Consider the following 25,771-nt stretch of genomic DNA (forward strand, 5'->3'; position numbering starts at 1 on the left):
CCCCACTGCAGCCCTCCCCCACCCCCCTCCCCCTTGGCAACCACCGGTCTGTTCTCTACGTCCCTGTTTCTGTTTCACAGCCAGGTTCATCTGTGTCCTGTTTTAGATTCTACATGTAAGCGATGTCACATGGTGTTTGTCTTTCTCTCTCTGACTTACTTCAGTTAGTATGATCATCTCTAGTTGCTGCAAACGGCATTATTTTGCCCTTTTTGATGGCCAAGTCATATTCCACTGCGTGTGTGCACCACATCTCCTTTACCCATTCATCTGTCGACGGACATTTAGGTTGTTTCCTGTTTCTTTTTTTGTTCCCCATTCATCCAGGTTTTACAAGAATGCTTTGGCCTACGTTAGGGCCGTCGTGACACGATCGTTAGCTGCCTGCCGGCGCTCAGAAGTGCCCCTTTGTAGGCAGCCGGCCTTCACAGGCACAGAAGGGCGGTGGCGTTGAGCACCTGTTGTAACTACCTCTGGAGTTTGTTTTTAGATCCTTGCCTTTGCTTTTGCTCCCGATACTCTGGCAGCAGGCAGCGTGCTTTGTCTCGCCATGCGGCAGATGTGGCATATCTGAGCGTGCTGCCTTAGGGAATCCAGCTTGCCTTTCCTGTAAAACATGCATAAAATGGGGAGTGAAGGCGTGATCTGCTCGTGTCACGGAGAGGCCTCCGTGTGTCCGCATCTTGTGTCCCGTTCTCCCACCTCCTCCCTCTGCTCACGGAAGCGCTCTCCGTTGTCGCCGTCGGCCTGTCCCCTGAAGTCTCTGCTTCGTGCAGACTTGGAGTTTTCTGATCTTTCTTTCCCCTGGCAGCAAACAAGCAGGGCCATTTCAGCAAAGCGGAATCTAACTTGATCGTTCCAGGAAATACCCCAGGATGTTTTCTGACCGTGAAGGGGGACACACAGAAGCCAGGCGAGCGGGACCTTAGGCCCTGGAGGGCAGTGGCCTTTCCCGCTGTCTTGTGCCTGTTTGCTCTGGAGCAGGCCGACACAGCCTCGGCCCAGCATCAATGGAGACTTGAGGGCCTCTTAGTGAATTCTGAATGAGAGAAGGGACAGTTCTGACAAGGAGGCTGTGAAATACTGGGTTTTGAGATCCGAATATTAAATATTTAAATTTCTCTTTCATTTTAGAACCATTTGGGAAAAATGCATTCAAGTAATTTCTAAGTGTCCACTGTTTCAGAAGATAGTAAATTAATGAGAAAACACGAAAAATTAAACGGCTTGATGTAATTCAAAACTTCAGTGGATTCCTCTCTTTCTGAAACAATGAATAAAGGAAAAACAGTTGCTGATGAGGGTGTTTCCCACCGTTGGGAACGTTGGGTCCCAGCCTTCTCCCACCTTCCTTGTCCCGCTCCAACATACTTTCAAGACTAGAGACCGAGAGTAATTCTGTTTGACTTGCGGGGACCTTTGGTCGTCTTCGGTCCGAGAAGGCCCACGCGACCGGTGTGTCGTGTCCTTAACTGCTGAGGTCGGGCCCCTTTGGTTGAGCTAAGCCCAGAGGGAGGGCCATGGAAGGACTGCTGCCTGGGGAGGGACAGGGGGTCCGCAGTGCCAGCACTTCGCTCAGACATCTGTGCCTGAGCCTCGGCTGCCGGCCAGGACCCTCCGCGTGGGGAGCCGTGGCAGGGGTCTGCGGCCGGGTCGGGCCAGGGTCGCGCCGCCTTCGCTTACGCATGGGTTTCTGGCCGCTTTGTCGAGCCCTGAGTCAGGCCCGGTTTACTGGAGAAGCAGAACCACGTCGTGGGGCAGGGGCGTGTTGTAGACGCGAGACCCTGTGGGGTCATGGGAACCAGGGCAGATGCGTGCTGGGGGGCCGGCCGGCATCAAGGGGAGCTGCACGAGGCCCGGGGGCGAGGAAGGATGCTGGGAACCCCCCTGCCTCTCACTCCCCGACGCGGGGCCCCGTGCGGGAGGCCGGACCGCGGCTCCGTGGAGCCGCACGCGCCTGGCCAGGACCCAGAGGCGGCCGGGCAGGGGACCCTGCGGGAGCGCCGACAAGGAAGGCCTGCAGCCCAGCACTCGCGAGCGCAAGCTGCAGCGCCTGGCACCCTCCCGATGTCCAGGTTGCTCACAGACTTCTCTTGTGGCCAGTCCTAGCCCAGAAGCACCCAGCAAAGGGAGTCTGGGGGGATGCGTCCCAGCCTTGCCAAGGGGATACGGCGTAAGAGCACCACCACTGCTCCTGGGTCGGCTTGACACCCACGCACCTCTCTACCCGCAGTGGATGTGCAAGCGAAGACGGGGGCAGAGTGGTGGTTCAGTGTAACACGGTTCAACTGTGACTGGTGTGACGGAAACGCCCCGACTCCCCAGAGGGTATGACATCCTCTGTCCACTTTGGGGTGACCTCGTTCTCTTCTGGCCAAGTCACACTCTCCCCTTTGGGAGCCTGCCACTAGAAGATGAAGCCAGGGTCAACTGCTGTTAGCACTTCTCTGTTAGATGGTAGGGGACGTGAGAGGGGAAGAAAAGGACTCGATTATACGTACACAGTTAGAGCCCTATCAGAATATGGACAAGAACCTCGTAAAGGGCTCAGTCCTCACTTCCACAAACGGTCCATGGTCCTCGCTGGTATTTATAACATCCTGCATGTCCCCTTTGCCTTCAGCAAGCACCTTGGTTGATGGTCCAGTACAGTGGCTTGGCTTTCCTTCCTGAAAGGCCTGGGCTCCAGCAGGACTACCTGTACTGGACCGTGGCAGTGTCCCGCTGACTCGAGTGCTAAGGACGTCCCAGGGATCTGCTGGACCTGGACGTGCTCTTCTCCCCATGTGTGGTCACAGCTTCTTGGTGGGCGGGACCAGTCACCCAGTCACTGCAGGGACCCCTAGTTTGTCTGTTGTCTCCACTTCTCGGCCAGTGGAGCCATCGCTGTGTCCCTTAGAGGGGACATTCTGCCCCTAGAGAGAAAGACCTGTGCGCAGCAGAGCCAAAATTTCCAGGAACGGAAGCAGAATTTTAGTGAGCGGATGCCTAGGGGTGATAGTGAGTGGAGTCACTACCGTTTCACCCCTGGGTTCCCAGACCTGTGCTCGGAGATATTCTGGAAGATCCCACCCCCAGCCCCACAGGTGTGACCAGTCAGGCCGGGCCTGAAACGGAATATTCCGAAGGGACTGCGCTGGTCTCTGCTGCGTCGGCTGCTTCAGGGTGACGAAGACAAGGCGAGGCCAGTGAGCTTCGTGAGCACAAACCCATTGCCGTCAACTTCAGTTGCTGTAAAATGAGTTCCGGGGTCAGAAGCAAGGCTTCCAGCCCACGGATGACGCTTCCTGCAGGAGCGTCGTGGGCAGCGGGTTTACTTTATCCCCTCCAGTGGGAATAAAGCGCTGCCCTTCCATGGTGCACGTGGTCCAGGCATAACCTGTGAGTAGGCGGCTGGCTGACAGCCCAGGGAACAGTGTCGTGTGCAGGCAGGACACTCACAAGTGCCAGGAGTCGGATGGCCCTTGTTGAGAGGAAGTCCATGTTGCCGAGTTCCATGTGTCACCTCCGCCCCGACACCAGCTGCCTGTGCAGGAGTCCATTCGCACAAGAAGTCTGGGCAAAGCAGCTCACTGACGTCTATGTAGTGGGTCGTGTGGTTGCCTGCTGGTGATTCTGGCGAGGCTGCCCCTTGCTAAGCATCCACCCGACGTGCAGGTGCTCACCTCGGGAGCCCTACTCACAGCCCCTTCCGCAGACCTCCTTGCTGCCAGTCCCTCTCGAGTCTTGACCGTCCGAGCAAATGCCAGGCGTGCCCACGAACCAGTGCGGAGAGAATAGGGGCACAGGCTTCCGAGCCACTTGCTTACGCCCCTCGCTTACGTCTTCAGGGCCTGATGGAGCCCAGTGGACACACGCCTGCTTCGATGCGATGCCACGTGCTCCTCGGTGGGTTGGATGACCCGGAGCCCTTGCGGGGCAGCTCAGGTTGATGGTAACCTGGTGCTCCGCGATCAGGCGTTTAGACTGTACTAGGGCGGCGGCGGCACGCCCAAGGCCATCTCTCAAAATGAAGTGGTTCTCAGCAGAGGCTGCCAACACTGCGCCCCGAGATCCTGCGGGTCGGCACTGAGCTTCACCTGTGAGAGCCTGCCAAAGGCTTCTGTTTCCAGTTTCTAGAGCAGGGTTTGAGCAGAGGAGAAGCAGCACCACGAGGTGGAACGGGAGATTGATTCCAGGGGTTCGACCTCACACGATGGCGGAGCTGTTGAAGGTGTGCCCGAGCACCTGGTCAGAACGGCCGTCGGGAAGGAGAGCTAGAGGAGATAAGGACACGCCATCGGTGATGCTCTGCTCTCCTCCCCAGCTCTGTGTCTTTCTTAGCTTTCCACGGGGCCCTCGTTACCTCCTAACGAAATCCCGACCCCAGCCCTGACACCGGACCCCTTGACATCCTGTTACAGCCCCCAGGAGGAACCCTGGACTCTGTTGGTCCCAAGAGACTTGCCAGTGAGCGGGTCGTCCTGTGGGCTCAGACTGTGGCCCCCGACTGCTTGGTTTGCTGCTAAGTTGGCTGACGTTCTTGTAACGTGATTCCATCAGTCCTGCTCTCTCAGAAGAAGGTGGGCCATGGATTCCAGGCGTGGATCTCAACCCCTGGGTAGCCAGGGGCACGGTCTACTTTTTCAGTTCAGAATCAGGTTTTCACTTCATCCTTCATCAGGATGGGGTCTCGGATGAGTCACCCGCTCTCTCAGCATCCTCGTTCCTTTCCTCTGAGATAAGGATACTGCTCTGTGCCCGCCTCCGGGCGGCTAAGACGGCCAGCAAGGCAGAGGGTGTAAGTGCAGAGCTGGCTTCCTCTTTTCACAGCCTTATCCCACGGCGTACAGATACAAGTATAAAAACTACTGCCTGACACATAGTGAGCGCTCAATAAATACTTGTTGCATGAATGAAATGAAATGTTCCCATTTCTGACTGATTTAGTCATTAATTCTTTTGTTCATTTGTTCATTCAGTGTTTACTGAATTTGATGTTCTAGAAAATGAGCTAAGCGCTGAGGGGTTCATGGCCCCCCAAGCTGTTGTGAGCAGCATCTTTCCAGGATAAATTAGGACTTGCTCCACCGTCCGTCTGAAATCTCTCAGTGAACCCTGGGCCATGGAGCAGCACGTGGTCTTTCATGGTTTCGTACTTCCTTCCCCATGTGCTACGTGCCCACTGTGCTAAACTTAAAAAACCTTTTGTTATAAAATATATTTATAAAAAAGTGCATAAAATATGACTTGCCAGAGTTACCTCTTCGGTCATCCTAGTCTCTTGCTTAAAATCTTTCCTTGGCTACTTTATCAGGATTTAAAATTCAATCTAAACTACCAGTCTTTCCATTCCCCCCCTTAGTAAATAAATCTTTGTGGGGGAGTAACATGCAAGTGTGACCACGGAGTACAAATCACAGCCCGGTTTCCAGTGAGTTCTGCTCTGTGCAAGGTCAGCCTTTTCTGCCCCTTCTCCCGTCTGTGCAACCGGTTGCTTCATCCATGGTTTCTCCTTATCTGTCGCTCATTCCTCGTTTAGGTGTTCATTCCTCACGTGTGTTATGAAAGCAAATGTATTCCAGATGTGTCCGGGGGTTGAGGGGAGTGCAGAGATGAATCAGACACGGCCTCCAGGACCTTATGATCCAGCAGGGCTGAAATTAATAAGATCACTCATAGTCACTAGTATTTATTCATCACTTTTAAGAAGCCAGCCATCCTTCTGAGGGCTTTGCATTGAATTTCAGTCGATCTAACAGTTCTCCCTTCTATAAATATTTGTTACTGGCCCTGCGCCAGGTAGTTTGTTAAGTGCTGGGACAATCACATCCAACAGGGTGGCCTCCCTTCCTGCAGGGGACTTAACAGCCTGATGTGGGACAGGCAGACAAACAGAGGTGACAATACAGTGAGATAAGTTTTGTGTTGGGTAGTGTGGAAGCAGAGGGGAGGGGCATTTCACCTGGTGTCTTAGCTCAGGCTGCCGTAACAAAATAGCATAGACGGGGTGATAAAACAGTAGGCATTTACTTTCTCAGAGTTCTAGAGGCTGGAAGCCCACGATCAGGGCTCTGGCATGGTCAGCCTATGGTGAGGGCTCTCTTCCTGGCTTATGTACATCCGCCTTCGCCCCGTGTCCTCACACGGCAGGGAGAGAGCATGGGATCTCCCTCTTTCTTTTCTTCTAAGGGGATTACGACCTCATTTAACCGTAATTACCTCCTAAAAGTCCTGTCGCCAAATACAGTCACATTGGGGTTTGAGCTTCAACACATGAATTTGGGGGGCACCCAATTCAGTCTATAGCAGTCAGTGCTGGTGATCCAGGGAGGGCTTCAGGGAGGAGGTGCTGTAAGTTAAGTCCTGAGTGATGAGAGCACGTGTCCAGGCAAAGGCAGGAGTCTGAGTGGGGTGAGTGCGAAGCCTGGGTGAGAGCAGCGTGTGAGACCCCGAGGTAAGGGAAAGCGGGATCTAGCTGGGAGACTACAGACAACCCGGTGTTTAAGTGTTGGTGCATGGCAGAGCCAGAAGGAGGTGTGAACCTTTCCCACGGATGACCTGAAGGAGAGGGGTGGCCTCGGGCTGGATCTCGAACCTTAGGAAGGGTTTGTGCGCGTGGCGATGCCAGGAAGGAAGAGGACATTGCAGACTTGAAAGGACTTTAACGTGAAGGCGTGGGTGGGAGTTTTCTTTGGCGCAACTCTCTGCGAGATGGGGGTCGTGGTGCCCGGCAGGAATGCAGCAAGGATTCGACACGTAGGGTCTGCAGGTGCTGGGCCCGTATGGAAGAGCCCAGAAGTGGCTTTTGTAAACATGGCATTCTTAGTCACTTCAGTTGAAAGCTCTTCGTTGAGTTTCCGCTGCCCAAGCCTTAGTTATTTTTTCCCTGTTTCTGCTAATGTTTCCCCAGTTACTTGAAGGCAGAAGCCTCTTTCTCGTTTATGAATATGATAATGTGCCCTGCAGCCCGCAGGTGGTTCTCAAGGTAAGGCTTTTGTAACCAGGGTTTTTACTTTTATTTCTTACTTTTGACAGATTATGACTCAGATGCAATGAGTAGCTCTTACGAATCATATGACGAAGAGGAGGAAGACGGAAAGGGGAAGAAAACGCGGCACCAATGGCCCTCGGAGGAGGCCTCCATGGACCTGGTAAAGGACGCCAAGATCTGTGCCTTCCTGCTGCGGAAGAAACGCTTCGGGCAGTGGACCAAGTTACTCTGCGTCATCAAAGACACCAAACTACTGGTAAAGCCTTGCGACTTGGTTGCTCTTGTGTAGAGTCGGTAAGATGTGGTCGGCCGTCTAACCGGGTGGAATGTACACCCAGGCGGGTGGCGGTAACATTGGCGGGAGGGAGAGGGAACAGCGGTCAAGGGCTGGCCCGTGATGGGCCGTCAGTGAGCCCTGGCCGAGGCTACCATGGCTTTAACGCTGTTGGTTTCGCCAGCCCCCCTGAAGCAACCAGCGGGCAAAACCATCCCCATCTGGAGCCAGCGTCTGCGGTTCATGTCAGTGGAAATGCACGCTGCTTTAACTTGCCAGAGGTCGCAGGGTGGATTTTCTCATTTGTAGTGAGTCAGTGAATTCCTCAAAGCCAGGTCATCGAGTGGGCCGGGCAGGCCAGGCGAGGTCTGGGGGAGAGTGCCCAGGAAAGGAAATTCTTTTGGAAAGCAAAAGGCTGACTCTTTTTTTTTCTTTTCTTGTAACTCAGAGAGACAGAATAGAAAGACAGAGTAAGTAACAGAGGAACGGAGACAGGAGGACAGAGACCCTTTGCTGTAGGTGTTAGTCTGCCAGGGAACCCAGTAAGGAAGCAAGAGCCTTTGAGACACACCGTCTGTCCCTCCTCCTTCCTTGCCAGCTGTAGAAACCATGGCTGGTTATTGGCATTGTGAATGTTAAGAGTGTGTTATTGTATTTTGTTTTCCCTTCAAATTAACCTTGAGGAAAAAAAATCACTCAGAAGTATATTAAAACAGAACACATGAGAATGTATGATTCTGTAACTCACTTTTCAGTGGAGCAGATAACCCCCTTTAAAAAAATAGTCTCATCTGTGAATTATGGGAATCTGATTTACTAGATTCTTAGGACATTGTATGTTTTTTAATTAATGGTTTTGTTAAAAAAAATTTTTTTTTTAAACAGTGCAAGTACATGTTTTTTCCACATGTGTGGCCTGAATTTCTCCCAAATTTAGAATATGCCAAAAGTGATGATGCCATGGGGGAATTTTAAAGTAAAGAACGAAAGAAGAAAAAGATTAATATGGTCCGTATTTACAATCTGACATAATGGCTGCAAGAAGTGGATATATTATATAAACATTTTAAAACTACACAGTCGACTCTCATGTAAAACGCACTGTGGGCAGCTTGTGGTGGAGGGTAGGGTTAGTGGAGGACCCTCTGCCCAGCCCCCGCTCCACCACCCCTGCTCTCGTCTCCTCCCTCCCTCCCTCCTCATCTTCTGCTTCTTGCATTACCTACCGGGTTTCCCATCTTCCAAACCAGGATGATAATGCCTGCCATTTATAGGAGTCGTAAATATTTAAGAAGAGATTAATGGAAAGCCATGTGAAAGCACCGTCTTTGATGAAATGCAGAATCAAAGTTTCATTAAGAAGCATTTTTTCGTTCAAAAATGACCTATGATCCAACCGCCCAAATGACCCCTGTTGATGGTGAAAAAAAAAATCGACAGAACAGAAAGCCAGCCTCTTCCCCTAAGTGCTCCCGGCCTGTCTTCGCACAGGCACCACCATGACCAACTGTTTTGAGTGGCCTTCCAGAACCTGTTCGTTTCTATGCCCAGGCAGCTCTCTGGTGGACAGACCCGTTCGGTTCCCTCACTTGTGGGGACAGCTGCCGGCAGACAGCTACCCAAGGTCACGTCCCTTCCCAGGGCGTCTGCATCCGCTATGATCCTGAGTGTGAATGCCCCGCCTCGTGGGACCAGCCTGCAGGCGCGGTCCAGCTCCAGATCTCCCGTGGGGTTCTTCAGGGCCTTGTATTTGGACTGCACTGAAGCTTACCTTCTTCCTCTACCCAGTCCCCGTCCTCCTACAGGTTTAGCTCTTAAATAAATGCCCCTTAATAAATATCCCGTGTGCTGCTCTGTTTCACAGTCATCTTCCCTGGGAATCCAACCTGCAGGGAGCTCCAGACGTTACTGTATGGTATTACTGATAACATGTCCATTTTGAAGTGTTTAACTTAAGCAAAAATATAAGCTATAAAATTTCCTGGGACTTCCCTGGTGGTGCAGTAGTTAAGAATCCACCTGCCAATTCAGGAGACACGGGTTTGAGCCCTGGTCCGGGAAGATCCCACATGCCGCGGAGCAACTAAGCCCGTGCGCCACAACTACTGAGCCTGTGCTCTAGAGCCCGCGAGCCACAACTGCTGAGGCCCAAGCACCACAACTATTGAAGCCCGCGAGCCTAGAGCCCGTGCGCCCCAACAAGAGAAGCCACCGCAATGAGAAGCCCGTGCGCCCCAACAAGAGAAGCTACCGCAATGAGAAGCCCGCGCACCACAACAAAGAGGAGTCCCTGCTCGCCACAGCTAGAGAAAGCCCGCGCGTAGCAATGAAGACCCAACACAGCCAAAAATAAATAAATAAATTCATTTAATTAAAAAAAAAATTTCCTTTCCAATTCCTTCTACTGTTAGTTTCCTTTTCACTTTTGTTTTTGCACATACCGAGAATGTGAAAAGTCTGGTAAATGGTAAACGTTCATAGCAACCTGAGATTAGTTGTTTTTGGTGTCTTTTTTTCTTCCTTTTTAGGGAGGGTGGCCATCAGTTTTACTTCTTAAAAAAGTGGGTATCTTCCATACCTGTGCCATTTAGGAGCCAAGGTCTTAGAACTGTAAAACAGGAAAGGGCTCTAGAAATCATTTCTGAAAAGCAGTATCTGTTCATTCATTCCTTCGTCAGTCGGTGGATTAGGGTCCTGGGTGCAGGCTCTGCGCTCACAAAGTTTGGGGCCAGAGCCCTGGCTCTGCCACTGTTCAGGATGCCTGATTTTGGACTAGTTTCCCAACCACCAGAACCTCCATTTCCTAATCTGCAAAATGGACGAACGTGACGATTAAATGAGATGTATGAAATGCCTCACGTAAGGTAGACACTCAGTATTTGGTAGCCACTGTTATTGTTGCTAATTCTTTAATAATAATGTAATTCAATAAAATAATAATAAAAACAGCAATAACTCATTTCACAAAAAAGGAAGCAGGCTCAGAAGGCTTAAACGACTTGTGGGAACCCGGATTAAATTAGTCGCAGAGCTGGGACCCAGACACCTGAACTCTTAGAGCACGTATTGCCAGTACGGGCTGTGCTTTTGGTCCCCAGTAACGCAGTGAGCCCTGGGCAGGAGGGGAAGCCTTTGGACAAAGATCTGGTTTGAGAGGTCTAGATCAAGCGAGAGTGATGGGAACTCAGCGTCCGTGTCCCCACAGCACTGAAAGCTCTAGGGCGAATGTCAGTGATGCAGACGGAGCAGCGTGCGTTTTGGACCCTCTACTCAACCAGAAAGCACAGCTTTGCAGACTTTTTTGTCCGTTGTATGTTGATATGTATACTCTTCATAAAATCATTCACCTGTCTTTCAGAAGGAGGATAGGGATGGGATAGGAGGACACCAAACAACATAGGTTGTGGAGTAAAGTATCCAAGGTCCTGTCTGCCAATAGGGCGGCAGCGCCGTTTCAGCAATTCTAGTATCTTCGTGTCGCTTAATGGGGAAGCTCCACTAGAACATAAGCTCCATCAGAGCAGGGACTTTGTTTCCCACCGAGTCACCTCCTGGGTGCTGGGTAAATTCTGCCGAATTAACGAGCAGACGTTTTTGCACACACATGGAGGGGAGGTGCTGGTGTGGAGCGGTGCTCTGTATGTGAGTCCCAGTGTCTGCAGGTCGCTCTTCCAATCTCTGAGTATCTCCACCCTTCAGTCGGACCTCCAGGTGCTTCGCCAGTACTCCTGTTTTCATTGTGCCGGAGTTTTATCAGTGTTTCTGCTTGGACTTCCTTACAGCCTAACTTTGATTTCTCCTGTCCAATGCAGTGCTACAAAAGTTCCAAGGACCAGCAGCCCCAGATGGAACTGCCGCTCCAAGGTTGCAACATTACGTACATCCCAAAAGACAGCAAAAAGAAGAAGCACGAATTGAAAATTACTCAGCAGGGAACAGACCCACTTGTTCTTGCTGTCCAGAGCAAGGAGCAGGCCGAACAGTGGCTGAAGGTAACTTGTTGCTTTTGTTTCTGAGACATCTTCTTTCCCAAACCTCTTTCTGAGATCTGTTTTATTGAATTTGTACTTTTTTCCAAGCATAAGTGAACAATGGATTAACCTGAATAGTTTTGTCTTTGATAGTGGAATATTCTGATTACTTTGAGGTTAATCACTTTAAATTTTGTCTTCAAAAGGCAATATACCCCCTGTTTACAGGCTGCTTCTAGAGGTTTCTTTTTTTTTTAACATCTTTATTGGAATATAATTGCTTTACATTGTTGTGTTAGTTGCTGCTGTATAACAAAGTGAATCAGCTATATGTATACATGTATCCCCATATCTCCTCCCTCTAGCGTCTCCCTCCCACCCTCCCTCCCTATCCCACCCCTCTAGGTGGTCACAAAGCAGCGAGCTGATCTCCCTGTGCTATGCGGCTGCTTCCCACTAGCTGTCTGTTTTACATTTGGTAGTGTATATATGTCCATGCCACTCTCTCACTTTGTCACAGCTTACCCTTCCCCCTCCCCGTGTCCTCAAGTCCATTCTCTACGTCTGTGTCTTTATTCCTGTCCTGCCCCTAGGTTCTTCAGAACCTTTTTTTTTTTAGATTCCATATATATGTGTTAGCATACGGTATTTGTTTTTCTCTTTCTGACTTACTTCACTGTGTATGACAGGCTCTAGGTCTATCCACCTCACTACAAATAAATCAGTTCCGTTTCTTTTTATGGCTGAGTGATATTCCATTGTATATATGTGCCACATCTTCTTTATCCATTCATCTGTCGATGGACACTTAAGTTGCTTCCATGTCCTGGATATTGTAAATAGTGCTACAATGAACATTGTGGTACATGACTTTTTTAATTATGGTTTTCTCATGGTGTATGCCCAGTAGTGGGATTGCTGGGTCATATGGTAGTTCTATTTTTAGTTGTTTTTTTTTTTTTTTGCGGTACGCGGGCGTCTCACTGTTGTGGCCTCTCCCGTTGCGGGGCACAGGCTCCGGACGCGCAGGCTCAGCGGCCATGGCTCACGGGCCCAGCCGCTCCGCGGCATGTGAGATCTTCCCGGACCAGGGCACAAACCCGTGTCCCCTGCATTGGCAGGCAGACTCTCAACCACTGCGCCACCAGGGAAGCCCGAGCAGGCTTATTTTTATTACAGTCTTACTCCAGCTACTAATCTTGGGGCCCTAATATTAAGCGTGAGGGTTTTGCCAGGGGCCTCATCCTTGGCGAGCCCTGGACTCCAGCTTTCGGTCCCTATTCCGCCAGAGCTGTCAGGGTGCTACCTAGCTTCTTGGCTACCTCCTCTGGGGGGAATCAAAGGCAGTCCCGGCTGCTGGGCTACTTCTCTGGATTCCCATATACTTTTGGATCATGACCAGGTAATTCCACACTATGATAATAGCTCTTTTCTTGCTCTTAGGAAGATGCTGTGTATATTTCATCTTGCTTTCCTCATTGTCTTTATCAGGAGAATTGGTCCAAACCTTCTAGTCCATCATTGCCTGCTAGTACTTGCTTTGAAAAACCGGTTGGGAGTGGGTGGGAAAGCCTGATGAGACATTTTATAACAGTGGTTCTTGTAACATGCCAGTATCCTTTAAACTTTGAGCCTCACTTCCCTCTCATCCCCCAGGAAAGTATAAGGGTCAGACTCTGTGATGACAGCAATGATGGTTTCTGTTGGCACAGAACACATAGATGTGGCTTTTCTCATCTCTGTAATTTGGGAGATGGAGCAGAGCATTTTTTTTTTTAATGGGAGTCCTGTGATCAGGAGTTTCTGCTGCTGAATTTGCTTAGCCTTCCAGACACAGAATCTTAATACGTTACATGTCAACCACTGGTGTTACCAAAGTACTTTTCCATCATTATTATCTCTTAATCCTCAAAACCGCCGCCTGAAAAAGGTGTTACTATTGGCCATTTCATTTTACAGGTGAGATACCGAGTCCCAGGTAGACGGGATGTCACAGTGATCAACCAGTGATGGGGCCAGGAGTTGACCTCTGAATTCCTGGCGTCATTTTCATTTTCATTCTGCTGGGCCATCTTGACAATTTGCCATTCTCTCTTTTTATTCCTCACTTCTAGGTTCTTAGCACCATTCCTTCAGTAAGGAGGGAGAGAATGAGGAGGTAAACGAGGAGCCTTATATGTGATTCTGTTTTCTTCACCTGGTCCCAGTCTTGGTTACCTGTATCTGGCCTCCTGCATTTTTGTGTTTACCTGTTCCCTAGTGGAGAACCCAAGAAAGGACACTCTGAAACCTAAGCTTTCTTCTCTTTTCCATCTGTTCTCGCAGTCTGTTGAGTATTTTATGCGTACTAACGAGCAGCTCCCTTGTGAATGGTATTGGTCTAACATGAAGTCATCTAGCGTTCACTGGGTTTTACTGTTTCACTGGGAAATAGGAATGAGCGGACAGTGCAGCTCACAAATAGACAAAGACAAAACTTTTTCAAGATGTCAGGTGCTGATGGGGTGAAATAGTCTTACACCTAATTTCAGCAGATGTGAGATACAGATCACAGGCCCTTAGCTAATTACAGAGTGATGACTCTGTCAATGGGAGCTTAACTGCAAAAACTTTTTAGCATTTGCTGATATTGCTTTAAAAAGAAGTAAATACTTGGTAAGTTATCTTTTTCTAAAGGGTTTAACTTGATTAATTACTCCACTTAATGTTTGTGCTTTACTTCCATTGCATATTGTAATACAAGAACCTAAGAAGTCTTCATTAGAGATGGAAGTCTGATGACAAAACTGCTTTCAATCAATCAGTTACAGAATTTTAATTTTTTAATATCAGCAGAGACCTGAGACGTTTTAGTTTAGTTTCATCCAGATATTGTTGTTAGATTGGCTGCCTTATCAGAATCAACTGGAAATTTAAAAAAAAAAACAACCAATAAACAAAAAAACAATCCTAATCCCTAATGATTAGATTCATTTGGGACCTAAGAACTTTTTTTCTTTTTACTTTATATCTTTTACCCTTTTTAAGATCCAAAAAGCCACAGATGTAATTGAAACATACCTGCCCTATTAATTCTCTCTCCCTCGATTGTGTCTTTTTATTCTTTTTGAACCATTTATAAGGGCTTTATCATTAAAAATAAAAATTCTCTCCGTCTTCCAAGGTTACTTGTATCTTTGAATTTGGTCTTTATTATTATCTAGGTATACTTTAGAAATACTTTTGACTTACAATGTCTGTACTCATAAACAAGAAATGGTATTATTTTTCATGTTTAAAATTTCCACATAAATGGCTTCCAACTGCACGTGTTCTGCATCCAGCTTTTTCCCCTCATTTGCTTGCACCCTCACTGTCACGGGCAGTGTTCAGTGAGCATTCTCGTGCGGGTCGCCTGGTCTCGGTGTCCTGGCTTCTCTAGGATGGAGACCGTGTGTTGGAATTGCTGGTGTTGATATGTGCACACCTTCAGCATTACTAGAGCCTCGCCAATTGTTCTCCAGGGTTGTTTGTACAGTTGTCCTTCTACCAGCAATGTGTGAGAGCAATCACTTTGTATGTCTCTTTTGAGTTTCTTTGTACCTATGCAGCAAATAGAAATGCAAATTTCAATACCCGTCCCCCCACCCTCATAAAAAGGGTGCAGAAACAAGGTTCTGCACCTTGTTTTTTTTTCCTAAATAGAGTATCTTGGAGATTTTTTTTCTCCAAGTTAGAGGATAGAGCCCTTTTTCCCTTTTACAATACATAGCATTTCATTTTATAAATAAAATATACTTTAAAAAAATCTTATCTTCTATTTGTGGATATGGGGTTGTTGTCATTCTTTTGATGTGACAGGGAGTTCTATAATGTTAATCCTGTGCCCGCATCATCTCACAGTTTTGCTGGTCTGTAGACTGTATTTCCAAACAGAGGAATTGTTTGCATGAAGGTTATAAGCAATTGTAATTTTGAGATACAGTTGAATCACTTCGTAGGTTTACCAGTTTACCTTCCCACCAACAGTATGTGAGTGCGTTTCCCCCCACCAGTGTGTGAGTGCCTTTTCCTCCCAAAAGCATGTGAGTGCCTTTTCCCGCTACTGTCCTGCCAGCAGCCTGTGTTACCAACTTTTGAATTTTTGCCAGGCTGATAAGGGAAAATGATATCTCATCTAGTTTTAATCTGCATCTCTCTCATTATGAGTGACATTGAGCATCTTTTTTAGGGTTCAAGAGCCTGTGGCTGTATTACTGTTTCCGTGAACTGTCTGTTTATATCCTTTGCCCTTTCTGTAGATATTCTGCTCAGAAATCTATTTTTAAGGAACCTCCTGATGCCCGATGCCAAGCCAGGTTTGGTAATCACAGCTCTAGCTCAGCCTACTCATTTCCACTTGGATAAAAGTCCTCATGGAAGAGAGCATTTGAGAGCAAGTAAGTGTTTCTGCAGGCAGATAGGCTGTTAAGGCAAATGGCATTCCACAGCCATTTTCACTTAAGTTTTATTTGACTCTTATAACTGCTTCTGAAATTCATTATAATAAACATAAAGGAGCCGGGAAGGAGAAGGTGGTGAGCCAGCACTGTGTAGAAAGACAGTGTCGCTAGAGCTCAGATTGGAGTCCGACGCTGAGTTCTGACCTCGGCCCCGCCAGTCACTCGCTGAGTGTCTTAGATGAGCTCCTTGACTTCTCCGTGCCTCAGTTTTCTCATCTGTGAAAATGCGAGGGGTTGAAAGTAGTGTCTGCTTTTTAGGGTTGTTGTGAGGCTGCAACCGTGTTAAGATATGAAGTGTTTAGAAGAGCACCTCGCCTCTGTGAGCACGTATGTAGGTGCGAGCTGCTGTTATTGGTGGTGTTAATAAACATACGAGCTCCTGTTGAAATCTGTTTGGAAATCAAGATGACAGCAGGATGTTTTTAGGGGCCAGAGCTACGAGTGTTCACAGCCCTTCCTCCCACCCTCCTTTGCCCAGACCTGCAGGGAGTCTGGGAAACATCTTCCTGTGTGCCCATAGGGAGGAAACCATGTGCCAGTCATCTGCCGTATCCCCTATTGCAAATAAATTAATAAACATCCAAAACAACTCTTAAAGGTCTATACCAAAGAGATGTTCAAGGGAAATTGGCTGCACTGTAGACACCACTGTCCTTTTCTAATGAGAATCCGTGAGAGTCCTAATGCTGACCTTGGTAAATTGCATCCGTCCTTTTCTTGCTTCCCCCCCCCCATTCCCTGCTGGGTAATGTAGGGGTTTTACAGCACCTCCTGGTTTCAAGCAGTTTTAGAGGAATACAGTTGAAAAGAGTTTTCAGCATGATTTAATGTGCTGGGAGAGTATCGTTGTGGTTTTGCCAGACTTCTCAAGGAGGATCACAAACAAGTTTATTGTATACTTTAGCTCATAGAACCTGACCCTGTGTGTCCTTGAAGAAAGGTTGATCTTAGTTCCCCGACCAGGGATCAAAGCTGCGCCCCCTGCAGTGGAAGAGTCTTAACCACTGGACTGCCAGGGAAGTCCCAAGAAAGGTCTTTCGTATTCTCCCAGGCATCTCCCCTTACTTTGTTTCTTCCTGAAGAAGGGCCTTCATGTAGTGTCATCATTTCATTTCACCCTAAAGAAATTAATAAAATAAAATGATTTCTTATAGAGCAGACCTTCTGGAAATAACTCCTTTCAGCTTTTTGTTTGTTTGGTTTTTTCTTCTCCTTTCAGCTTTGACTAGAAATGTCTTTATTTCACCTTAACTTTTGGTGAGAAGTTAGCCATCACTTGTATCAATTGTGCCTTTGAATGTGATGTGTCATTTTTCTTTTTCGTGGCTCCCTTTAAGATTTGCTTTTTTAATCTTTGGTTTTCAGCACTTGACTGTGAGGTGTCTGGGTGTGGCTCTATAGGTTTTTATCTTTCTCAGAGCTTTTTTTTGTTCTGTGGGTTGATGTCTTTCATTGGTTTTGGACCATTTTTGGCCATTATCTTTTCAAATATTTTTCTGGCTCAGGTTTTCTCTCCTCTCCTTTTAAAATTTGTTGGTACATGTTAGGTCATTTGGAATAGCCCATGGATTTTGGATTCTCTGTTCTGTTTTTCTTCACTCTTCCGTGTGTTTCAGTTTGGGTGGATACTTTAGATTTACCCATCCTCAAGTTTACTGGTCCTTTCCTCTTCTGTGTCCAGTGTGCCCTTAAGCCCATCTTATGAATTCTTCTTTTGTGATATCCTATTTTTCATTTCTAGCATTTTTCTTTGGCTTTTTTTAAAAAAATAGTTTCCATCTCTCTTCGGAAATTCTGTATCTCTTCACACATGTCTTAATGCCTTTTTCACGATCCATTTTGACTTCCTATCATAGTTATTTTAAAGTGTTTTGTAATTCTGATATTTGGATCATCTCTAGGACTGTTTCTATTGAATTTGTCTCATGAGTTTACATTGTATTCCATCTGCTTTGTGTAAAAGAACAGTAGAGACTGAAGTAATTACTGTTTCCTTCAGAAAAGGGTGTGCCCCTTCTCCCGTCTGCTGCTCATAGGTGGGCTGCCTCCGTCTCACTAGTTGAGGCAGACCTGGACTGGGCTGCAGCTTTACTTTCATTCACTTTGCTATTGCCTTCACATGGTTTCAGGGCTGGATCTGGAATTTTCCATCAGCGTGGCTCAGGTTCTGAGCTGTGATGGAAGTCTGGAGGTCTCTGTGTGCTACAGACACATGCTAGCTTTCTGGACCAGCTTGGTTTTCTTTCTGGCCTGATGCTGGCCAGCTCTTTGGTTTGCTGGGGTATTCTCTCTGTTCTCTCTGAAAAATTATCTCTGAATTTTTTTAGAGCTCACCCACCTTGTTTTAGTTGTCAAGGTGAGAGTGGTGGCCTGCGTGCCTTTCTATGTGGCAACCAGAAGTCAAGATACCATGTGCTGCCCCTTTTTCTTCATCAGTCTTGCCAGAAGTTTATCTATCTTATTAGTTCTTTCAAAAAGACCTAATTTTTTGTCTGTTGATTTTTCTCTATAGTACTATTGTTTTCTATTTTATTAAGTTCTCTTCTTTCACTTTGTTTTGGCTTAATTTTCTGTAATTATCCCAACTTCTTGAATTGTGTACTTAGATAATTGATTGTTAGCCCTTTCCATATGTGTGTGTGTGTGTGTGTGTGTGTGTGTGTGTGTGTGTGTATATGGATTTAAAGCTATGCATTTCCCTCTAAGTACAGTTTTAGCTGCATCCTCTATTTTGATTTTTTTGTGTGTGTGTTTTTATCATTCAGTTTAATGGGTTTTTTGTTTTGTTTTTTGGCTGCAGTGGGTCTTTGTTACTGAATGTGGGCTTTCTCTAGTTGCAGCGAGTGGGGACTACTCTTCGTTGCGGTGGTGGACTTCTCATTGTAGCGGCTTCTCTTATTGCAGAGCATGGGCTCTAGGCGCATGGGCTTCAGTAGTTGTGGCATGTGGGCTCTAGAGCGTAGGCGCAGTAGCTGTGGCACACAGGCTTAGTTGCTCCACAGCACATGGGATCTTCCCAGACCAGGAATCAAATCTGTGTCCCCTGCATTGGCAGGCGGATTCTTAACCACTGCACCACCAGGGAAGTCCCCTATCATTCAATTTAAAATATTTCCTAATATCTGTTGTGATTCCCCTTTTTACTAATGGTTTATTTGGGAATATATTGCTTAGTTTCCAAGTATTCAGTGATTTTTAAAAAAATTACCTGATTGTTTTACATTTCTAGTTTAATTCCACTCTAGTCACAGAACTTTATATGGTTTCACAAAGTAGAAATTTATAGACTTGATTTATTGCTCAGCATGTAGTCAGTTTTGGTAGATGTTCAGTGTCTACTTGTAAGGGATGTGTATTATGCATTTGCTTGGTGTACTCTTCTATATATGGTTGTTAGATCACAGTCATTAATTGTCATGTTCAAATCTTCTATATCCTTACTAATTTATTTATTTGTTTTATCAGTTACTCAGAGAGAGAGATGTGGGAATATCTACCACTTTGATTATGAATTTATCTATGTCTTTTTTATTTCTGTTAGTTTTTGCTTAGTATTTTTGAGGCTATGTTATTTGTTGCATACAAAATTTAAATGGTTATATTTACTGGTAGTTAAAACCTGAAATGTCCCTCTTCCTCTCAGTGTTTCTTGCCTTAAAGAATTACTCTCTGATTAATCTGTAGATTAATTATCTTCCTTATTGGTACCTTTTGATGAACAGGAATTGTTAAATCTGAAATCTGGTGTACCAGTCTTTACTTCTGTAGTCAGTACTTTTCGCATCCTGCCCCCCCGCCAATTCTAGCATATTCCAAGCCACCACGATAGAACCTGTTATTTTCTTCCAGAATTTTACTGCCTCAGTCTTTACATTTAGGTCTCTGATTCACGCATGTCGGTTTTCATGTACAGGATGAGATACGGGAGTCCAGATTCATTTCCTTCCATATGCATAGTCAGTTGTTTTAGTACCATTGGAATGAACTTAATTGCCACAGTTGGAAATCAGTTGATTGTGTAATGTGTGGGTCCTTTTCTGGGCTCCTTGTCCTGTGTCGTTCGTCTGTTTGTATGTCCTCATGTCACTGCCACGTCGTGATTGCTGCAGCTTTAGAGAGAGCCTTGAAATCAGCTAGGATGTGGCTTCCAACTTTTTTTTTCTAAATGATTAAAAACTTTGAAGTCATAGTTTTATGTGTAAGAAGTCAATGCTGTCATCATGTTATTTTTTTTTCACCTTGTCAAGGCCACGTCTTTATGATTGAAGTAGATTCTTCTTCTTAAAGAACTATCGTAAAAGAAACAACCCTGCTTTATCTTGATGATAGCGTGTTAGAGTGACAGAAGATTGAATGAAAAGTCTGGAAATCTGGAGTATATTCTGAGAATGCCTTTAACTCATTATGATATTTTTGGTCAGCAAACTCTTTCCCCTGTATCTATCAAGTGGAAATAATACTGACCAGAATGGTCCAAAAGCTAGAATGAAAAGGCTACATAAACGCACTCTCAGAACTGTAACGAACAGTTGAAATTTGTGATTTATTACTACCACGTCTTAGGACTCCTTCTGTGAAAATTCTAACAACTCTCTGTCATGAATTGCTTTGTAAGACAGATGCCAGGTCTTTTATTCATATAAACTCCTCTTCTCCCGCACTGTCCTAAACCTATTATCCAGGTGTTCAGTATTTCGAAACGTGGTTTCAGTGTAACAATTAAAGACCTTCTTGGTAAGTCACACGCACTCCCTCTTTCAGGTATGAGAAGCCTGGGGCCTTGGTTGGGCCAGCACATGACTTGACAGACGCTTCTTCAAGGATCGTTACCAAATTTGTTTCTGTCCTTTTGGTCTGCAACTTCCATTACCAGCAGCTCTTGCCAAAGTTCCCTCTTGGTGCGTGTGTGTGCAGATGCTGAAAACATGAACCATCTTGTTGGGGTCACTCAGAAGACAAGAGTCAATATTCCCAGAAATGGAGTGGTCAGATTTCCTTAAAAAATGTGCAGAGATTGCGTTTCTGGAGATGCAGGCTCAAGTTAAAAGCAAACAAAAATACCACAGAACATATAACAATTTGTATTTTGAGGGATTTGTGATTCTGAATTTGGATCCAGTTCTCTTAAACACGTATTAAACTTCTCACAGAACATGGCTCTTTCAAAAGAAGTATATTAGTGTAAAAACCTCATTTGCAGCTATTTGAGAAATCGGGTGATAAACCTTTTATTTACTACTTCCGAATGAACTCTGCAGGGGCAATGTGGCAATAAACAGCAATCAGAGAAGAAAGACAGTTCCGTGAAGATAACCTGAAATAATCCAACCGTTTGATAAAACCCATGGAAAGAAAGACTGGTTTCTCTCATTGATCGTTTCAGCAGTGCCTTTCTCTGTACCTGGGATGTAATTACTATTATTAAACAGTCTCATGTTGCTGGGATACCATGAATAACCCCACCTGGCCCCAGGCGTGCTGGGTCTCCTCTGGTCTACAGAACCCACCTCATTCTGTTCTCTCCACGAGGAATTCAAGTCCTAGAAGGGAGAAACTAATAGGGAGGCAGGGGTATAGTTGATCTATGTACAGCATTGTAAGCATGCGGGTATTTGGGTTGGCTTCATCAGGAAAGGCTTCTCAGAAGGGTGATTGCATTTCGTGAGCTGGCATTGACGGCTCGGTGAGCTCCCCTGGCTTCGGAGCTTCAGAGATTCCTCGGTTCCCCAAACGTTTGTTTGCGGGAAAAACAGGACCTGATATGGGACGGGGGAGAGTGGAGGGGACAGTCCAGTGACCAGGAGTGGGAGGAAGTTGGTGAGGCTGGGGTGTGTTGTGCTGCAGGCATGGCTTTTAGCTGATGCTCCTTTTCTTTCTCTCTCTCTGGTTTTTTTTAATTAAGTCATTCATTCATTCATTAAATTTTTGGCTGCGTTGGGTCTTCGTTGCTGCGCGCTGGCTTTCTCCAGTTGTGGCGAGCGGGGGCTACTCCTCGTTGCTGCGTGTGGGCTTCTCATTGCGGTGGCTTCTCTTGTTGCGGAGCACAGGCTCCAGGTGCGTGGGCTCAGTAGTTGTGGCTCTCGAGCGCTAGAGCGCAGGCTCAGTCAGTAGTTACGGCACACGGGCTTAGTTGCTCCACGGCATGTGGGATCTTCCCGGACAGGGCTCGAACCCGTATCCCCTGCATTGGCAGGCGGATTCTTAACCACTGCACCACCAGGGAAGCCCTCTCTCTCTTTTATTTTTTAAAACTTCCCCATCCCTGAGGATTTTAGGAATCTATGCAGAGGACTAGGGAAACTTTGTCACAAGGCTTTACTTTTCTCATGTGATGGCCTAGTCTCTTTCCTTCTGTTTTTCATTCACAGCTTTTTTTTTTTTTCTCATAGGGAATTTCAGGTCGAATTTATCTCTTCATTCCCTCCTCTTTTTCTTTCATCAAACTTTTTTTTAGTCGCTGTTATGTGCTAGACATTGGGAATGCCAGCCTAAGTGAGACAGAGCCCCTTCTCTCAAAATGAGCCTGGCTCGATAGAAGAAGCAGACCTGCGGGTCCAGGATGCCCGTGACTAGGGCCTGAGTGCGGTGCGTGGCCCGTGGAGGGGCAGCCGCGTTGTGTCCCATGCAGGAGGGTCCGAGCAGGCTTCCTGGTCACGGGGGACCCAGGCTGCTCATGAAGGATGAGTTCCGTCCAGCCGAGAGGGGAGCACACCTTCTCCAGGAGATACCTGAGATCTGACTGGAGCTTCGTAGATCCTTCCCCCTTTGGAAAAAAGAAAAAAAAAAAAAAAAGGAAAGAAAAAAGACAACTGTGTTTTGCATAAAAGCTTTTGCCAGAGATAGGTTTCTGCAGGTAGTGTTTTGTGGGGTTTAGCCTTCTAGTCTGAAACAAGGGCCTCGAGACCCTTAGCAGTGTGTGTACAATTGAACGCATTTTCGCGGGAAGGGAGCACACGTTGGCATCCTCATTGAGCTGTCCCAGTGGGCGTCGCTTTCACACGTTCTGGGCAGAGGTGGAGGCTCACAGCCTTGGTGGCTCAGCCGTGCCTCTGGAGCTGGTGGTGGCACTGGGGCTTCAGCCCGAGCTCCCATCAGATGCACAAGCCCAGGAGTTTTCCATCGCATTGTACTTTTTACCAAGAGGGAAGAAAACGTCTCCTCCTTAGGTCAGATAAAAGTGTGCCTTGTCAGCTGAAGGCTTGATAAACACAGGGGAGGTGAGGGAATAAAGACCTGCTGCAGAAAAAGCAGCAGTGAAATGAGCATGAAACGCAAAACTGAGGGAACCTTTTCTGCTCGGCGACATTCAGGAGGTGCAGGTCACCTGGCTGGTGTCACCTTTGCTTACGTTTTCACACCTCAGACTCAACAAGGAGCAAAACATTGCAGCAAGCTCTCTGGGTTTCTTCTTTTCCTTTTTTTCCTGTTTTATTCTGCAACGTGGACCTCACTCCATTGCTTTTTCGTAAAGCGGCTGGGCAGCAGGATGGCTGGAAGTGCTGTCCCGGCCTCCTGTCCGTTCCTGGCTCCCATCCCAATCCCAGAGCAAGCCAAGGGAATCTGGATGTGTCTGCTGAGATCGTATTGCAAAGTTACTACACAGATAGCTGGGGCTTTGGCATTGCTTTTTTATTTTTTTCTCAGAAAGCACTTGGGTTGAACCCAAATTGCAGCTTAGTTCCAAAAAGAATAGAAGACATTTTGAAAGCTTTGCCTGCTAGCTCTTCATTCACCAGAGTGTAAGTTGCACCAACCCGGGAGCTTGTCTGTCTTGTTTGCTGCACGTCCCCAGTGATCAGAACCATGCCCACCTCCTTGCAGGAGCTCAGGAAGGACGGGAGGGACAGCGGGTGGCCGCAGGAGTGGCCCTGATTGCCAGTAGTGCCGCAAGATGGTCCTGACACCTGCGGGTCTGGGCCAGGATCCCTTTCTGAGCTCTCAGCGTAGACTGTACAGGTGCTGGCAGTGATGGCGGTGCTGGTGACAGTGTACACGTGCAGGTGCTGGCTGAGGCATCTTGCATGCAGGGTCACGTTCTCTCTTCACTCAGCCATAAATACAAGGCACGTCATGTTGATGCGCCTTCCTTGCTAGTGAGGATGCCGAGGTGAGAGAGGTGGCGCCTCAGCCAGTGCTGCTGTGCCTGCCCCCCAGAGCAGTCAGGCGCCTTCCCAGACTCCTGCTGCCGCCCGCCCGCGCCAGCCCGCGCCCTCCCCTGCTTCTCTAGAGCCCAGCCCGCCCCGTCTCTGCGGAGTCCTTCCTCTGCTCAGCTCCTCCCTAGGTGTCCCCTCCGGCCACGCCCACCGCCTCCCTCCCTCCTGCTCCCTCTTCTTGGAGGTGAGCTCTTCCAGTTTGCTTCTGGCTTCCCTGCCCATCGCAGCTCAGACTCTTCCAGCTGCTTCTCTCCTTTGGCCCCACCCCATGTACTGACTGGCTCGAGGTCTCCTCCTGGGTCTCCGTCCTGCTTTGTCTCACCCTCCCCCCGTTGGCTCATTCCATCCATGGCCATGAGCACCAGCCTGTTGACAGTGATCCCCTGGCTCCCGCTGGCCTCTCCCAGCCCGTCTCCTGGCCCCTGGTACTCTGGGTCTTCCGTAAACTCTTCACATCCACCACAGGGCCTTGCACCTTGTCCCCTCTGCCTACAACCCTTTCCGCCGGTTCTTCACGTGGCTGCATCCTTCTGGTCATTGAGCTCAGCTTTCAGCTTACATGTCATCCCAGGAGGGCCTCTCTTGATCTAAATCAGCCACCCCTTTTTGTTAAAGACTCTCTTCTATTCTTTGTAGCGCTGACTGCTGTCTTACCTCCATTTTTTGGTGATATTCATTGTTTATCGTGGTATCTAACTTTTACTGGAGCGGAAGCCCCATGAGGGCAGGACTCTCACGTACACCGTTCCCTTCTGTATCCCAGAACCTCTGTCAGTACCAGGATGGGATAGACATTTGGTGAATGATGAGTGAAAGAATGAACAAACGAGTGCCTGGCATCCTGGAGCTTAAATCCAGATGCCTCTGACCCCTCGGAACTTTCCTACCGCACCTCCTGCCTCTGCTTGGACGCTTGTGTAACCATCTCTGCCCTTGTGCACTCACCACAGGTGGTCAGAGAGATCTACAGCGGCTGCAGCGGGCCAGCAGACTCGGAATGTCCTCCCCCCTCCAGCTCCCCAGTGCACAAGGCAGAACTGGAGAAGGTAAGGGGCATGTTTCTTTCTAGGAATTAACCTTACGGTTAACTTGGACCTTCCTCGAAGTTTTCATAACACCTCTGATATTTCAGCACTTCTGGTTGAAAAAAGGAAAAAGATAAGGCAGCCGTGCTTCCTCTCTGCCTGCTCTGTAGGAAGCTCACACTGGCTGTCTTACAGACCGCATGGTGAGTTTCATGCTTCCCAGCTGTAGATGCAGGAGTGGCTGTAAATGTGGCACAGGATGTGAGGGGATCAAGGTCACCTGCTGTTACACAGCAGCGTGAGATCCGCAGGCAGCTCTGTGTTCTTCTGGAATACAGCAGGTGCTTCGTCAGTGCACCTTCCCAGAGGTTTATTCCCAACAGACGGGTAACACTTCCTGTCCTTCTCTGCTCTGTACTTGGGCGCCGTGAGCACGCAGCAGGTGGGTAGGGCTAGCCCTCCTGCCAGAGCGCGTGAACCCGCCACTCCTGCTGTCTGTCCCTGATGGAGCTCTGTTGCCTGTATGTGCAGAGATCTCATTTCCATGAAGATCCCTGGCTTTGTGCCCCACCGTGTTCTGTCGGTAGCCTCTGTCTCAGGAACTTCCTGAGCGCTCCCTGTTTGGCCCCTGCCCTGCTGGTGAACACATCCTTCTTTGTCTATTCTTGTTTTAGTCAGGGTTCTTCAGAGAAACAGAACCAGTGGGGTGTGTATGTATGTGTGTGTACACAAATTTTATATATATTATAAAATACACATAAAATTTCAATAAAGATAAAATTCTACATATACAATTATATACATACTGAGAGATTTATTATGAGGAATTGGCTCACAAGGTTATGGAGATAGGTGAGTCCAAAATCTGCATCGTGGGGCCTTAGGCTGGAGACC

The 25,771-nt window shown here is 47.6% G+C and overlaps 1 protein-coding gene across 3 annotated transcripts in view; it reads left to right on the forward strand.

Moving 5' to 3' along the window:
• Positions 1-25,771, forward strand: part of AFAP1 (actin filament associated protein 1) — a 151,003-nt gene that overhangs the window by 71,037 nt on the left and 54,195 nt on the right. For all 3 annotated transcript variants that reach the window (XR_013828158.1, XM_079920179.1, XM_079920178.1), the window contains exons 5-7: positions 7,018-7,229; positions 11,060-11,239; positions 24,803-24,898. Coding sequence is in view for 2 of the 3 variants with exons in the window: in XM_079920179.1 (XP_079776305.1) it covers positions 7,018-7,229; positions 11,060-11,239; positions 24,803-24,898 (488 nt within the window). In the remaining variant the exon portion in view is untranslated. The remainder of the gene's footprint in view (positions 1-7,017; positions 7,230-11,059; positions 11,240-24,802; positions 24,899-25,771) is intronic.

This window comes from Stenella coeruleoalba, assembly GCF_951394435.1.
Source record: "Stenella coeruleoalba genome assembly, chromosome: 4".
In the NCBI taxonomy this organism is placed as follows: domain Eukaryota; kingdom Metazoa; phylum Chordata; class Mammalia; order Artiodactyla; family Delphinidae; genus Stenella; species Stenella coeruleoalba.